Here is a 17,421-nt window from a genome sequence, read left to right on the forward strand (position 1 = left end):
TACTCTACGTATATGCACTACCAAAAAGCATATTTGATTCCAGCTGTTAATCATGTATATACCACTGCAAATGAGTGCGATTTGACAATGGTTGCTGGAAAGTCACTGATACTATCTGGTGATGGGAGGGCTGACAGTCCAGGACATAGCGGAAAGTATATGATATACACTCTAATGGATACCGCCTCAAGGAAAGTTTTGAGCTGCGAGTTGGTTCAGTCAAATGAAACGGGAGGTAGTGCGTACATGGAGAAAGAAGGTTTGAGGCGATGTTTGAGTGCATTATCCAGTGTTACAGTTGAAGAGCTTGTCACAGACCGACATCCTCAAATTAGGAAATATTTGCGGTTAGATCATCCGAACACAAGACATACATTTGATACGTGGCATATTGCCAAAGGGTTGAAAAAGAAGCTCTCATCTTTGTCTAAAAAAAAGGATTGTGAGCTTATTGGACGTTGGCAAAAGTCATTGGGCAGCCAGGTTTACTTCTGTGCGAGACGTGGGAATGGCAACCCAGAGCTTAATCAGCAAATTTGGAGTGCAGTTGGTCAGCACATAATTAATGTACATGAACACCCAAACAATGATTCTTTCCCAGTTTGTGAGCATGGTGAATTGTCAAGACCTCGACATTGGTTCAATCCGGATTCATTCGCTTACGACAAAGTTATGGAAGTGCTATATTCAAAATCAATGTGCAAAGACATACGACAGCTTTCAAATTCCAGCAATACTTCGGGCAACGAGACCTTCAACGCACTCCTCAATCACTTCTGTCCGAAATTATACCATTACCACTACTCGAGCCAGAAAGCAAGAATGCAGCTAGCGGTACTTCATTTTAATGAAAACGTGTCGAGGAAGCATCGGCTAAGTACTGCTGGAACACCTCTTTATGCTGTGAAATATCACAAATACAAGAAGGGCTGCTCAGTTCAGAAAGTTCTTGAGGATGCTACATATGACTACTGTGAGAAACTGATTGCCGAAGTCGAGCGTCGTATAACGTTCGGATTGCCTTTGGAGAAGACAGAAATACCACCACCTCTTGCATCACTGTCAGAAAAAACAGAGAGAAGTGATGCAATCAGATCTCACAGAAGCAGATACCATCACACTTGAAAGATGGACCACTTTATTATATATTTTCAATTCATGCTATATGCATATGTGGGTAGCGTGGTAATTGGTACCGATTGGCAAATGAGTTGCTGTGTAGGCCTGTTACGATGGGCATTTCATGTTTATTGGGGGGTCTATAGTTTGAGAGCCATATTTGTATTCGCTTGATTGCGCATGCTCGACATCATTTCTTGGTCATGTCTAAGGAAACATTCTGGATATAGGTGTGATAGGGTACTCTGTACGTATCAATAGTAATCGGCCCACCAGACGTTCGGCACTATATTTATCGATCTTGCTGGGTCTTCAAAACTATGTTGTTTCGATCTATTTCAATACCGTATTGTCTTATCATTTGAATATAAGTATCATCGATCAATTGGTACTTTCAATCAATATACCGATAATACTTCAGGATCGCGTGTAATTACATAGGGAAACTTACAGGACTTTGTGGCGCTGGCAGAAAAAAGGAAGACAGCTCTACATCTAGAATCGTATAGGCAGTTCAGTGACCACAACAGGGCCTACAGTACTAATGCCGTTACAACAAGGAATGTATCGTGCTACTAATAGATTACCAGGGGGCTAGTAATATAGTACTTTACGTAGATATTGGTTACTCGTGCTACTTCTACTCGACAATTTTCTGTTTTTGAGATCAGACTAGGCCTATAGCACTTACTTCTTACTTGCTACTTTTTTACATGGTTCTGCCTAAGTGCCAGCAGTGGCTGCTTCGACTGTATCTGTATACACTGCACAATCCATCTACTCACTAACTACATTGACTTTCGTAGAACGACATCTTTACTTCTCAACAAATATATTCATGAATGATTAAAAACGAATCCTTTATAGCTGTCAGAGGTAAATTCTTTTCTGATTCTTGTCACCACGCACGAAGGTAAAACTTTCCTGTTGTCTCTGCCACACCATCCCCATATCCATCGCACAAAATTACGGTACGATGTATGCCTCAATTTCCTGCAATTGAGAATTGATATACATAGTTGCTGAGCTGAATATGTACCTACACGTAGCCTACTCGTGTAGTGTGTATCTGCTTGTCGACTGCCTTCCATATTGCTGCCTATACCCATAATATGCTGTTTCAAGAACCCATCTATCCAAACAGACCGAAGAAAATCCAGGGTGCTCCGTGATGCACTTAATGCTAGGATAGTCCAAACGGTCGCGTACGTAGCTGAGCTCCTTACAGCACACTGATTCTCTGCCTGTTGGCATAACATGGCACAGCGAGCACTGGCACCTTATAGATAAAATATAGTATTGAACACATGCTGGACAAGTGACGAGAGGGATCGCTATAATCACCATTCGGTATTGCCTTGTCTTGTGCTATTGCTGTCAGGTACTGGGGTTGGATTGATGGTGCTGATTTCTCCATCCGAAACCATGGGTTCTAACTCGGTAGGATCAAGAACGTCTAAAATCACAAGTAGATTAATTAAAAGGCGTTGGCTATATATTTCTTTGATATCGCATATAATTGATACCTTCGTCCGAAAATTCCTCCGAATAACTTCCGCTTCTAGATGTATCACTGGTATCTCTTTCCATTATTATTTAGCGTTGCTAACTAACTAGCGTTGGATTGCCTTGGCGACTTGCCGACTTTGCACACAATCTGACGTCATACAACGCATCACTGACTCGCAGCTCGTTTTTTGTAAGGTCGGGATTCTCAACATTCAACTTGAAAATTCTCCGTCATGCTGCGTTTTTCGGCAGTCGTTTTTAGCTATAAATGTTCAGCATGAAAAGCTCTTCAATATAAGATAAAGTTGTATTTGAAGATATAGATGACCTTTAAAAAAGTATGGAACACCTTCGGTTGCGAGATACACCCGATTGATAATCACTGATCTAGTCCAGTCTATCTCCATCTCCTACTTCAACCACCTGCGTTTTATGGCGTAACAACAGACTAATACGATGTAGGCTACTATTATATCGTAGCAATGCCGCATTTTTTCATGCGGTGCTACACTGCAGATTGAAACTCATTATGAAACGGCGGGCCGTATTCTTGTGATAACTAATTATTATGTCGCGGGCCGGACGATTTCGCTTGGCGGGCAGGATCCGGCCCACGGTCGTAGGTCGCCAACCCTTGACATAGAAGGAGATGGAGAAAGTCCTTGTTGGGTCTTTTTCTATTTTGAGCTCACCAAAGCGGTTCAGTGCTACGTTGTTGTTGGTTTAAGTTACAAGCCATATGCACTACTTGCCGCAACCCAGGCCATTTACATGGGTTTCGGGTGGCTATAAGTTCTTTGGATGCGGTCATCGGTACCCGAGTCTTCTGTTGTGCGAGACCACTGACTGACTGTCAATCGCTACGTGCTACGGTGACTAATTCGATTATAACGTCTCTATAAGTATGCATCGCTGTCTCATGAGTATCTCGGGCGTATAAAGATATGTGTGATGTCACATCACTGATGTGTTACTGTGATGGTGTTGAACAGGACTACTAATTGTCAAAATGTCACTGTGATTCTAATAGAATAATCCTGGAAAGAGTCATGTAACTTGTTCCAAAAACATTTACTTATCTGGCAATGAAGTTTCGGGAATTTCGCTAACATTGCATTCCGGAGAAATATTATCACACTCTAATTTTGATGCTTCTGTTTTCATGAACAGACGCTTTTCACATCGAATCCGTGTAAGCGGTGTCTTACAGAAGCCTATAGAAGCAAACCATGGTACAAGTCGGCACCCACGAAATAAAAATTGGCCTGGTGTAAATAACAATAGTAGTAGACAAACACCACGAATACCACTTAACAACGACAGCTCCAACAACATACTCTTTTTACAATGAATCCATTGGAGTCGCAGTAGTGTCGCTATTGAGCAGGCTCGGACGAACACAATAGAATATTGGTGTCAACAGCACATGTGGCCCTAACTATGGAGCTGAATAAATATATGTATTGCGTCTAAATTTGGCTTTATTTTTCGTTGATATATAGATTTTAAGTTAATATTTAACTGATTTTTATTTACAGTGTCTAAGCGATCATAGTACGGTGTATGAACAATTGGACACTGGACAAACACACAACGATAATGTCGTTATAACAGATCTAGAATCACTCTTGAAACTTACTTCGCGTGCCATAGCATTTATATGTCGGACAAACTATATCTTGCCATGCAATCATTTACAGAGGTGGTCAACGTAGGCTAGTAAACGTCGGTTCTTTAGTAGAAGTGAAAGTAACGTCGCAACTTTCTACTAGATTACAAGTAGAAGGGACATGTCAAAACTACTTCCAGCTGGGAGTAGAAAATAAAGGTACGAAAAATTCTCAAGTAGGCCTATAGCTTAAATGAGATTTGGTCGCATATTTGCAGCAGTTATGACTATCTAATTCGTAAAAGTGATGCAAACGTATCCCGAAGGTATTCTCACGTAGGAAAGTACCAACTGTTCAAAGTAAATAGGCTTGCCAAAATTCCTATCGGAAAAAGTCTAAAAACATAAGGATCTGAGTGGATTAATTCAGTAGGCGACGCCCTACATAGTAGAAGTTGTTTATTACCATGACCACCTCGGGCTCATTTCATTGCCGTCGTTTTTCATGGTTCTTTATACCAGGAAGCGTAAGGGTCGAACCTAACAATGAATTCATGTTCCTTGTTTAGTCACGTTAAGTTCTGTTGCTCAATTAAACCAATTTAGATAATTTGATGAATTAAATCGACCAAAGTCAGGTTGCAACAAACTAAGTATTTGCAAAAAATTATCAGTTCTGGACGACAACAAAATGAGGTGATGGTTCGCTGTACTTGACCCCTCCCCAATGCAATTTCTATGCAAAATCAGGTATGCATCAACTGCTTGATTAACAATATTTGTTGAAACGAAGTAATGCACACTGGCTTTTACATGGATACGGTTGGGCCGGGGAAACCAAAATATTGACCAACGCATCAACGATATAAGAAGTAAAATATACCGAAAAATTTAAGCGAGCCTACTGAACGCACCGATAAAACGAGATAAACCGTATCGTATTTATCGACCCACAAAACCCAACAAATCCCAACCCCTCTAACCTCCAATCCAATCCCACTCCACCCCACCCCACCCCCTAAACCCTTCCCCAACCCATCTAACACACCCCTCACCTCCTCAACCCCACCACCGCTCCGCACCGAATACCCAACACCCAACCGCGATGAGATGAACCGAGCGGCTACGACCTCGACACTGCAAATCCAAATTCGGCGACGGCTGAGACGAGATGACCCGATGAAGGGGAAAAGTTTTCTTTATGTAATTATTGATATTTTATGTAGATACTTGAATAAAAACTACTCAAACGGGAAACTTGCACTCAAAGTTAAGTGAAGTAGATGGTCATAGTGGGCACTATATCCGATAATCCAGAAATTGGTATTCATAAGAGCGGCAGAAAAGATGACTCAAATGGTCTTTCATTAGCTTTTGAGGTACATTCTAGTTTAGTGGTATTTTAAATCAGCGAAGTCTTGTGAATTCTCCCAGCTAATTCTAAAGTATACCAGTACCGCAGCACATGTGCGTCGTCGTCACCAATGAAAGGTTGGTCACCCGTCATGAGAAGGATATCCCGGTAATAGCTATCTTGGTCATTGAATACCATCTGTATATAGCATACCACTGTTGCAATGACTGTTTGTATTGATTGCCGAGCAAGATCAAGGAGTCAACTAGATGTCGATCCAACGCTCTTTTCTGAGCACTGTAACGAGATGGTTTAATTTTGGTATTCGAAAGGTTTGCGAATGTGGGCTATGAAAACAGAATAAAAAAATTGGCCATTTATGTTCAGAAGCAGTGGGTTGACAGATCAATTACATCACAGATAAATATCCAACACATAGATAGCCTACTAGGCCAGTGGTTCCCAACCGGGGAGGAATTCCGTCCTTGGGGGGAATTTTGAAATATTTAGGGGGATTCTGGCTTTGGCGTTGTATCGGAAAATACACAGGGTTCACAATGTGTGGCGAGATAGCGAAGTGGTAAACTCAACAGCTGCAACACCAATGGGTTCTGGGTTCGATTCCGACAGAGGTCAACTCTAGAATTCCAATCAAGGTGTTGGGGTTTATCTAGGCTCCTCCTTGCCATCTCATCCGTGTAAGCGATGTGATATAAAAGCCTGGAAGTGGTCCGTGCTAAGTCGGCCGCTACGGAATAACAAAATGGAGGAAATTGGCCTGATGTAAATGACAGGAGTAGTCTACACACACCATGACAGGGTTGTAATGGCTCGAGTCATGACTCGACTCGAGTCCGACTCGAGTCACGTTTTTCAGATGACTCGACTTGACTCGAGTCATTTTCTCAAATTACGGAAATGACTAGACTCGACTCGAGTCAATCTGTGTATTGATTCGACTTGGACTCGAGTCATTGTGCATGACTCGAACCAAGTCATATGACTCGAGACTCAGACGGCCAAGACCGACCTTTCATTGTAATTTCGAGGAATAGTAAAATAATCACACTATTTGGATTTCGTCTATTGGTACTGGTACTTGAAAATGCGCCCAGAAACTTCTAAAAATGACGAAAATTAGTATATTATAAATGCGAACCATTCGATATCACCAAACAGAGTTACAAAAAATAGATTTAACAAGTCTTCAACAGGAAACTGGGCAGTCAACACAATGACTTTGACTCGACTCGAGTCATAATACCATGACTCAGACTCGACCCTCTGCGCGGTGACTTGGACTCGGACTTGACTCGGTGGTGAATTGAAAATGACTCGACTTGACTCGAGTCAAAACTATAAAACTGAGATTGACTTGTGACTCGGAGCATTGTGACTTGGTTACAACCCTGCACCATGAACACCACAAAACAAACAAACTGGGTTCAACAAGGTTTTTAGATTTTTATGGTAGAACTGTTATGTACAAACTAATTCTTTACAATTGTATGTTTCTTTGGCGGCTTTTCAGATGGGTGTTTGTTTAAATGCCTTCCGTACATATATACACCCCCTGATAAAGTGAGGCTTGCTAGACGATTTCATTGGGCCCGCGACAGCCTCCCGACCAAATTGCTACTAAGCAGGAAAAAGTCAAGCCTAATTCAGTACAAGGCCGCTGGTGAAATTGTTTACATTTTTAGGTCAACATATGAGCTAATGTGAAAAACATAAAATTCATTGATTCGACTCAAGGCCATAGCAGGCGGACTTAGTGATTTATGTTTCGTCAGCGGCTACCCGACTGGTAAAAAATACAGGTCAAATTTGGCTGTACTTCACAACAGTGTAGTGCGGTCCGCATTCGGGGGGGGGGGGGCGGGAATTTCAGCTCAAATATCGGCCAAGGGAGCCACGAGACGAAAACTGTTGGGAACCACTGTACTAGGCAGTTCTGCGACTAGAGCTTGTTTCTATATTGGTGTCGTTTCGTCACTCGGTTGTACCAACCCCGACGCTTATATTTCAGTAGTAGCCCTGTCAACCAATATGCTGTCGTGCATTGCTATACGACGCCTTCAATTACATATTAACTTGGTTACGAAACAACCGAGACTACAACTTCTGCTTTTTATTTAACCCTTTATGTCAATAATGCTCTGTACTGCAGACAAGGAGATGCAGTTTCAGTCAGGCTACGTGGAAAATATGCCATCTTAGTACCGATTCGGTGAGTAGTTTTACATCTATTAGAAGTATTTTAGCTGTACGCTTTTCAGGGCGCTCACGTGGCTGGCATAATTTAGCTCTACAAGCGAAGACTAGAATATTAATCATTTTGAACCCTCAATTTACGACACCTAGCTTTTTATACAAAAAAAAACAAGGGTCAGTGGAAGACATCAGAGCAGTGATATTGTTAAGTTAGGCGAAATAATGGCCATGAAGTGATTGCGCTCCGAAACAGACGACGTCGAATAATCTTGTCAGTGGCAATAATAGACCCTGATCTACAGTTACCAGATTTGAGAATGCGAAATTCTGGAGAAATACCATTGATTCTACTCAAGTAAAGAAATGAAACTAATTTTTACTTCAAGAAGTAGCTAGTTTCGAGCTGAGCTCTTCCTGGAAATACAAGTAAAATCTGAAAGCTTCAACTCTTTAAATAGTTTGAAAAGGGGGGAGCAACCTTAAAATGCTTAAATAATAATTCTAAATAAAACTTGCTGTTCTTCATATTGTAAAATTGCCACGCACTATTTTAACAATCATAATTCACGCATAACTAGGTACTGTAAATTGTATTCGAATGTTCGCCACCTCAAACACTGCAGGAAGTGGTGGCAGCCTATTATACTCTTATACCCAAATGAGCCATATATGTGTGGCGCAGTTGGTTAAACACTGTCGCCACGACGCCAATCGTTGCTGGTGCGAGTCTCGGCTCTACCATGTTTCTATGTGTCGGAGGTTTATCTGGGCTCCTCGTCGCCGATCCCGCTGTAATTACAGCGCCTTGAAAAGCCCAGAGGAAAAGAGAGCCGAACTCTTGAAAGAAAGCAGCAAATAACTAGGAAAAGGACGCAAGAGGAAAATCGAAGATGAAATGAAATTTACCGTGCGGGCGCAAATGACCGAAGTGTTTAGAAGCGCCAATTATGTCAATAAAACAAAACAAAGAAAACAATATACCGTCTTCAGGGTTAGGGCATAATGTCTTATATCAGTGGTTATTACTCTTTTTTCTCCAGCGCCCCCTTTCAAAAATTTCCGGGGTCTGGCGCACCCCACCTATTTTAAGGACTGTATAGTAAAAAAACAATGGGTAAGTGGTAGAAGTTCGGCATCGGGTTGAGACTTCACTATAAGAAATAGATCACGCTTGAATGGCGCCCTAGGACCACTAGACTAATTAACGATATGAAAATTGTATGTGCTATTTCCGTTTCAAATCAAGGTTATTATAACAACCATAGGGTAAGGCCTACGGCTCATACCAATTATGGTTCGACCTCAATTACCACATCACGATCTCACCTCTGCGATTGGCAATACGGGGAAGTCAATTGTATTGGGTTTTGTTTGATTGCTTTGTGTGACTACTAAATAAACTGAGAATGAGGAAGAGATCATTGCTCACATTAAATTTGGTACTACACCAATGACTTTATCATGAATGTGGGTCTCAGCACTAAGCAGTAGCATTCATTAGAATACGCTGAAGAAATATTCTGACGATTTAATTTTGTAGCTCTCAAATACAAGTATATTTAGTTGATAATTTTGGCCAAAATGCTTTAAGCATCTTCAATGTACAAATGGCATCACCGGGACCTACGGCATCACTCATAAAAGTGGCACAGTGCCTTTTCGATTTCGACACTCTGTGCGCTACAGGATGCAATACCTGCAGTTCGAAAATTCTGTGGAAAATACAACCAGCTAGCGTGACAGGAGTTTTTTAACTGGGAATCAGCAATTCAAAAGTACGCCTAATTCATTTTACATGAATTAAAATGAATAAACCACTTGAAACATCGTCAGTGTATATTTCGCGCAATGCGCGACGAAAAAAGTTGTGATTTCACAGATTTTGTCGTATGTTGAGTTTGCAGTGAGAGCTCGGGGATATATAGAACTATTGCTTTACTGTATAATCATGTGTCCTTACTACACTATCTATTGCGACGACATTTATCTTCAGCATCCCCATACCGCTCCATGAGCCCATCACCCCCATATCGCCCCCGGAGCGTTTCCGCCCCCTTCAAAATCCAAATCGCTCCCTGGGTGGCGCTTGAGACAAGATTAAGAACCACTATCCTATATGGTGTGTACACAAGGAAATCTCACGGCTCAGTGAAAACGATCTACGTCACACTTTCCATTTGTTAAAAGGCAATTTGACGGTAATTTTTGACCGGCTTGTCAAGCATTAAGTTTGATGAATCGGGTATCAATCGAAAGCTACTTCTGTACTGATCACGAAAATATAAATTCTATTTCTCTCGTGGTTCTAGAACCCCCCTAAATCAGCCTCGAATGTTGCATTGTAACGAAGCTTGTTATTGCGACGCAATCATGCCGTCTGAGCAGCTCAGGAGCAAGTGCTTACATAATTCAAATCTTGATTTTGTTGGTTTTTTTTACTCTCAACAACAACAACACAAACAAAAGAAAACGGGTTATGACGACCATGACAATCAAGATAATGAAGGAAAAACGCCTAAACTGTAATTATGTGGGGCTGTGAATCATCATCCACATAGCTGAAAACGTTTAACCCAGTGGTTCCCAACCTTTTTCGACCCATCGCCCCCTTTTAAAGCTCCACACCGATCATCGCCCCCCCAAATATCGGGAACCGCACAACAGCAGTTCGTCACACCCCTAAAACGTTGGTCTTTGGCCCCATAGGGTGATAGACCACCTCAGACCCCCTGTCAGCCAGTGGGATTTTTTTCGCTACATATCAGCTATACCCTATTTCATGTAGGCTACTGTTTGGTGAGTCACCGTATTTCGCCTAAACGCGCGAAGTGCCACAAATTTATACAATTCATGCTTGAATCGGTCAATGTGGTCGGGAATTGCATATATATTGCTATGAATTTTTTCATCCTCTTTCTGCTCACGTAATCAGATTTACCGGTAGAGCTGAGTGTGGTGTGTTGGAAAAGGTAGGACACCCCTAAATAATAATTAAACATCTTCGGGCGTATACCCGTTGGCAGGAACGAAACAGCACTTCGTCAGCCCCCCCCCCCCATAAACTTTGGTCTTGGGCTCCCATACTGTGATTAACCGACCCCCATCACGTTGTTTGCTTTTGCCACGAAATTAGGCGGAATCGTTGTTATATTGACTTCGTTACATGATTCTATCTGACCAATAATTTGTTCTTTGAGGGATGGCATTTGTCATGTAGGGTTAAGGTCGCCGGGACAGGAACATTCGACGCCAGCCATTGAGGCACATATGGAAAATGAAACACATATGTATATACAGTATATCGAAGTTTTCGGTCAGCACAAGGGCATTCCGTTTCGGCCAACGTCTTCTCGCCGCTGATCGTTCTGGTACACTTCTCGGAGTCGCATGTTACATGGCCTCTAACTTCATATGTCTGGTGCGTCGTGACGCAGTAACGGCTAACGCCGAAGTGTCCCATTTTCATAAATCATGCGTATTTTTGTTGGGGGACTGGTACCCAAAGTCAAGATATATGAAAATATAAAATCGCAAAAGTTGCATGAATTTCTAAAAAATTACTCCACAATTTATGCTAATTCACGAAATAATTTTTGACCCCCTTCGAGTACGGGCCCCCACCCCCAATTGGGGGGGTTTGGGGTGCGGTAGTTACGGTACCGACTCCAATATAGCCGTCTTACCACGCCATCGCCCCCTTCGTTGTTTTCGCCCCTATCGCCCCCTTCGTCCGTTTTCGCCCCCCTATCGCCCCCTTCGTTATTTTCGCCCCCCCCCTAGACCGCCAAATCGCCCACGTTGGGAACCACTGGTTTAACCTATGTGATAATGACGGGTCGCCAGAATCATTACTGATCTGTTTTAGTAGCGAGGAAACATGTTGAATCAAATCGGGACCATCCATAATATTTGCATCTTCATCTTGATCGATGGAGTGGTTTCCGCCAGCAAACTGGATCGGAGATGAGGGAATCTTTCGAATTCGATAGAGACTCCGGATTGCGCTTCGTTTGCGGTATCCTATCAGTGCCTCGGAAATGGCAGCAGCATGTCGTAGACAACTAACTAGTATCCACAGCCGAACGCTAAGAGCATGTCAATTGAAGAGTGCTCTTTTTGCTTTTCCGTCAGTCTGTCAAATAGATGAACTATACCAGTACCGGTGACGAGATGCTATCTCCGGTTTATATAAAATGTACATGTTTTTTCCGATAATAAACCACATCCACGCATCTCGTCAACAAATTTGAAAAAAAAAATTATTAAAATCAAAACAGTAAAATTAACATAAAAAATCAACGAAAAAAATCTTATTTAAATCACACTGATTAAAGCCAGCCTGCTTTAAACCAGAGCCCTACCAGGGATTAAGCAAATATTGCGTGCATGAAACCATCACCGCTTCCCAACCGGTGGGCCGCGAAGAATTTCTAAATGATACAATTTCCCTATGAATTTGCTAAATATGCCAAGCACTTTATCTACTCGAGATTAGACAAGCAAACATACGTTCTCTTCGTCAAAATTTAATTGTTTCGGCGCCCATAATCTGTGCAAGCCGTGTTCCCGTGCTGAAAATAATTCACGATTTTTCTTGTGTGTCAATTTTGGCAGTGCGTTATTGTGTTGTTGTTGTTGTTGTTGTTGTTGTTTTGCGGTATTCGTGGTTTGTGTCGATTAGAATGGTCATTTAAATCAGGCCGATATTCTTCATTTCTTTCCGTAACTGCCGACTTAGAGCACGGCCAACTTTTAATAGGCGTGGATGAGGTGACGAGGAGCGTGTTATTGTGTATGCCTTAGAATTGGAATTAATTCCATTCTCCAAAGGCTTTGCTAATTTGATCGGGTAATGCTGCAATCCAGCTCGATTTGTCTTTACAACCAGCAAGCAATTTCTCCGAAAAAAGCTACGTAGAACCCTTTTGTGTTCGACGTAAATGACTTATTACGGATTGAATAAGCGCTTTCTCGTTTGCAATCATCTGTTAAGTGTAGGCTACTAATGTTTGTAAGATCGATACGGTCGTACTCTCGAATTATCATGCAAAGCGACTTATCGACATCAACTTTAACTCATTAGTCAATACTCATACGACGCATTGTGCGTTGAATTACGTTCTCATTCGTCTGATCGCATCAATTTTTAAATGAAAAGTGGGTCGTGAACTGAAAAAGGTTTGGAGGCACGGCATTCAACGATAGCATTGGTGCGGTAGCGACCCAAATCTATGCCCTAGGCGACACATACTTCAGGACCTCTGAGGTAACCGATTCCGTCCCAGCTTCAGATAAGTGGTTGGTGTAATTTCTTCATTTTATCACCCTATGGGGGGCCCAAGACCAACGTTTTTTTTTTTTTTTGGGGGGGGGGGGGGGGGGCTGACGAAGTGCTGTTACGGCCCTGGACATAAATACAAATTACAATGCCGTTGAATTTTATTGGTACGCTTATCTCCATCTCAATGGGAATAAGAATCATTGGCTCAGTACTTGGTATTAGCCTACTATATAGGTTTTCCCTTTCAGTGACTAGACTAAGGGCTTGAATTCAAGTTTTCAATGACAATTTGAAGTATCTAGCCTTTGCGCCTGCGCATTTTGCCACAAAGAAACATTCCGAGCGTAAGATGTGCTAGCTCACAAAAAAACAAATTCTTCTACATTATTTCGTTCCCGTCGCTCACAGCGCAGAGACCAATGACTATACAAAACCTACAAACATATCGATGACGTATCGCGTAGCTATAGGCTAAGTCATCTTTCGTTACTGATTCACCTTGCAGCCGAACGATATAGAAACTTTTCAACTTCTGCTTTTGAGGTCGCTCACTTGTCGGCAACCACAGAGCTTCAGGCAAGGCTGTGCGGTGTTAATATGATTGAAGGAAGAGATATCGGTATATCACTCGTATACTGCCAATCATGCTTCATGATGCTATCGTGGCTTGCGTAATGTAATGAGGTAATCGCAGACTTATTATTGCAGTTTCGATTCCTCCTATTTACGAAATTCCGTGATTTTACGTTGATAAACTTGTGCATGGAAGAATTTGAAGTGAAGATATTGTTAAATCTGAGTATCTGACTGAGTACTGACTAAACAAACAAATCTAGCTGTTAATTACAGGTCCTTAGAACCAGACATGGGGTGATTACTTCATGAATGTAATCGATTGCGATTACGATTACTTCGCAATCACGCGATTACGATTACGATTACGATTACAGCAAAATCAGGAAGTAATCGATTACGATTACGATTACATAGGAAAAGTAATCACGATTACTCACGATTACATTCATTTTGCTTCTTAAAACTAATCTCGGAAGATATATTGAAGACAATATAAAGTTGCGATGAAAAGACCTAATGAGATTATAACTTTCTTTATAAATGATAGGTCATTTGGTTGTTACGACACAATGCACCCACTCCTCCTTTGTAGGGGACGATTTATCGCACTCAACGATTTCCATTCTTGCCAGGCTCGTAACCGCTGCCCCCAATCTCACCAATGGGTTGGGAGCGAGCTCAAAAGGTACTCAAAAGTATTTCGGAAATGAACAGAGAGTATTTTCGAGAGATTAAATGATTTTTAAAATTTTCTTCGAGTGTCTCTAGAATGATGCTAGAATGTCTCTAGATAGCTTGATTTTGAAATGCATACCTCTCCCGTTCAAGATAAAAGCATGCATAAATTATAGGCATAGGCATTTCGGTCCCAATCATTACCGCGCCACGAGACATCAAAAGATATATGCAGTTTCGGCCAACATGCGACTCCACACAAAGTGTGCTACCTAAGCAAGACGCTTACCGAAACATTGGGTATGTAGCCTATCCATTGTTAATAGCAGCGGTGGGTGGGCGTGACCAATAATCATGATCCCCACAATACAAATGCCATCCCGGGCACCCACGGAGAAATGAAGACATGATAATTTGTGTGTGCGTCTCACGAAAGTTTTTCCTTTAGTCTGCTACGTTTGGGCGACTACAATATCTTTTGATCATATAACAGACGGAAGGTCACGAATTAACAACAGAATAAAGTACTTGTAACAACACACCAGATGTTATTATTATGAATTACGTGCCCCCAGCTCTATATGTAAACTGACCATCGGGGCTGAAAGAGGATGAAAAATAAATTGTAGCATCACGCAATTACCAATATATTGACGACATTCAGTCATCAAATTGAAAATTGACCACCCTATCGGGGCGTAAGATCAACGTTTGGAGTGGGGGACGAATTACTGTTTTGGTTTTGATGCTAGCCACAGCCCACGCTAGCATGGTGTATAAGAGGACTACTATGGCGGCAGGTCCAAATGTTGAGTAAAGAATTGCGAAATAACGATTGATGACCGTTTAAAGTAGAGTCATACGAGAATGAGATATAGTGATATAAAATTCTGCCTTCATTTGATACAGATATTGCTTGATTCTGTTACTAGAAACGGCAAAGAACGGCTCGGTTATGATATATATCAGCAGCTGTTGATTTTTAATACTTCAGTTCTGTTCATTAATAAAATTTCATCATTTCAAAACACCACAAGACTGCGATTCAATGAAAAGATAGGAAGGAGTCGTGACGACTTGGAGAAGTCTTTGAGATCAGACACCCACCCGTCGTTGTGGGAATCGTAATGTTATGTCTCATTTGACGAGTACAAATTTCAAATATTTGTAAGATGTACGTACCTATGCCTACTGCTCGCCAAGCAGCAACGGTCAAACTGCGTTTAACTACGCATACCCAAACATCAATACATCCGTTACTATTTGAAACTACAGGCAGAGTGATGATTATTATGCTGCTGCGAGGTAGTGACGTTTCGAGGGTATTGATAACCAGATATACAGCATGTCGAGTGCTGTTACAATCACTATCGGTATCGATCACATTCAATACAATTACACTATAAAGTACAAATCGAATATCTATTTTCTATGTGTAGATACTTACGTAATGACGAGCAAACTAATACTTGTGACGTAATAATGAACAGTGGCGTTTATAAATCACACGTTTCTGCTATCACCAACCTGGCATAATATCTCTTTCTTGTTCACGAATGTTTAGTTTATGTCATTGCCCTTGTACAAACACAAAGTAATCGTTGTTTCACAAAGAAATCGATTAGATATGTGAAGTAGTCGATTACGATTACGATTACTTCGGAATTTTTTCGAATGTAATCGATTGCGATTACGATTACTTGAAAATGCTGTAATCGTCGTAATCGATTACGATTACTAATCGCGATTACCCCATGTCTGCTTAGAACAGGAGTGTAGAACCGTGGTTGTCAACCGCCGGTCCGCGGACCGGTGCCTGGGGCCGACCAATTCGTAGGCGCTTATCGTCACCACTACTCCGAATTCAATTCAGATGGAGAATTCAAGTTGCAAATGTCCCAGCGACCATCATCGCAAGGGAATAAATCGGAAACCGATTATAATATGACTTTACTATACGGATGAACAAACCTTGCTGTAGGAAAATATAAAAGAGGTATCGATTGCTGAAAACTACTTGGTCGCATGTGGGGACCGTATGGAACATCGACACGTCTTCATTGACGAAAATCACAAGTTCAAATGATTTGATCACAGTAATTTTACGAGTAAAAATAGCCCTCAGTTAAAAATAGTAGATACTGATAAATGATAAAGGTAATGGGATCTAGGTGCGATTAGTATGGTATATCCAAGCTACTCCTTGGCTTGGAGTCCCACTTGGGGTCTATGTGCGACCCATATCATGAGACCATGCAATTTTGCCAACCCATCTATCCACCTAAATATCACATGCGTACCACGTGATCGTGTTACCTGGGATTGCTCTGGTGCATAAGAAATCATCCCCAAACGTGATTGACAGATCGGTATTGTGTTAATATAAATCCAGTTGGCAATCTGAATTCCACCGTATGGGGGCTACGCTAGACTTGAATGTGTAAATTATATCTTGCGATTTGTGCGTGACGCATGAATTTACCGTTGCCTATATAACACAAGCGGGTCGCCCTCTACCTCCACGTATTGTTTGCTCGGTTACAGGCGAGCAGACGCCGCAACTTCGGCTTTTTTTGTCCTTCTCCGCTGTCAACATTCACAAAGCATTTGACAAAACCATGTTCAATTGTCAATCGTAAACAAGATTCCATCAGGTCAAGCTATATCGACAAAGGTCACAGATCTATCTATGCTGGATCTATCTATACTGGATTCTCGTGACAAGACAGTATATTGCTGGAAAGGTCCGAATAGAATAATCATTACAGTGCCGTAAAAATTTTGCCGAATCGCAAACGCAAACCTTGTGTCTATTTTTAGATTTCCTCTTTAGAGTACAGTCGAATCAACAGCAGTGCCCTTTACAAAATTCAGCGTTCAGGTCATTTATTAACCAAACCCACGTATCATCGAGATAGAACATCTGTGCTAATATGTATATAGGCCTAGCCAGCTAGCGCCCTACTCTATCATTCCATCATTATCGACTGAGTTGAACCAACGGAGGTCGGACTGGTGTCTGAGATTTTGATTACATGGATTCGATATAAATTTTGATGTAAAGTTCCGTACACTGCTTGGTTC

General features: G+C 41.6%; 1 protein-coding gene across 1 annotated transcript; it reads right to left on the reverse strand.

The window, feature by feature from the left end:
* Positions 1-1,934: 1,934 nt before the first annotated feature.
* LOC145436058 (P2X purinoceptor 7-like) lies at positions 1,935-2,969 on the reverse strand. The gene is made up of 3 exons (XM_080313341.1): positions 2,464-2,969; positions 2,174-2,398; positions 1,935-2,112 (listed from the first exon to the last, which is right to left on the reverse strand). Exons 1-3 carry the CDS (start codon positions 2,544-2,546, stop codon positions 1,956-1,958), a joined length of 465 nt encoding a protein of 154 aa, XP_080169467.1. The 5' UTR covers positions 2,547-2,969; the 3' UTR covers positions 1,935-1,955.
* Positions 2,970-17,421: the final 14,452 nt, after the last annotated feature.

Source organism: Botryllus schlosseri, chromosome 3 (genome assembly GCF_051294905.1).
Source record: "Botryllus schlosseri isolate E-star chromosome 3, Bs_hap1, whole genome shotgun sequence".
Taxonomy (NCBI): Eukaryota; Metazoa; Chordata; class Ascidiacea; order Stolidobranchia; family Styelidae; genus Botryllus; species Botryllus schlosseri.

Excerpts from the sequence above, each read along its gene's own strand:
- LOC145436058 (XM_080313341.1), bottom strand. The coding sequence starts at position 2,546 with ATGGTTTCGGATGGAGAAATCAGCACCATCAATCCAACCCCAGTACCT. Across the intron at positions 2,399-2,463 it reads AGACAAGGCAATACCGAATG|GTGCCAGTGCTCGCTGTGCC; the intron begins GTGATTATAGCG and ends TTTATCTATAAG. Across the intron at positions 2,113-2,173 it reads AGCAGATACACACTACACGA|GAAATTGAGGCATACATCGT; the intron begins GTAGGCTACGTG and ends TCTCAATTGCAG.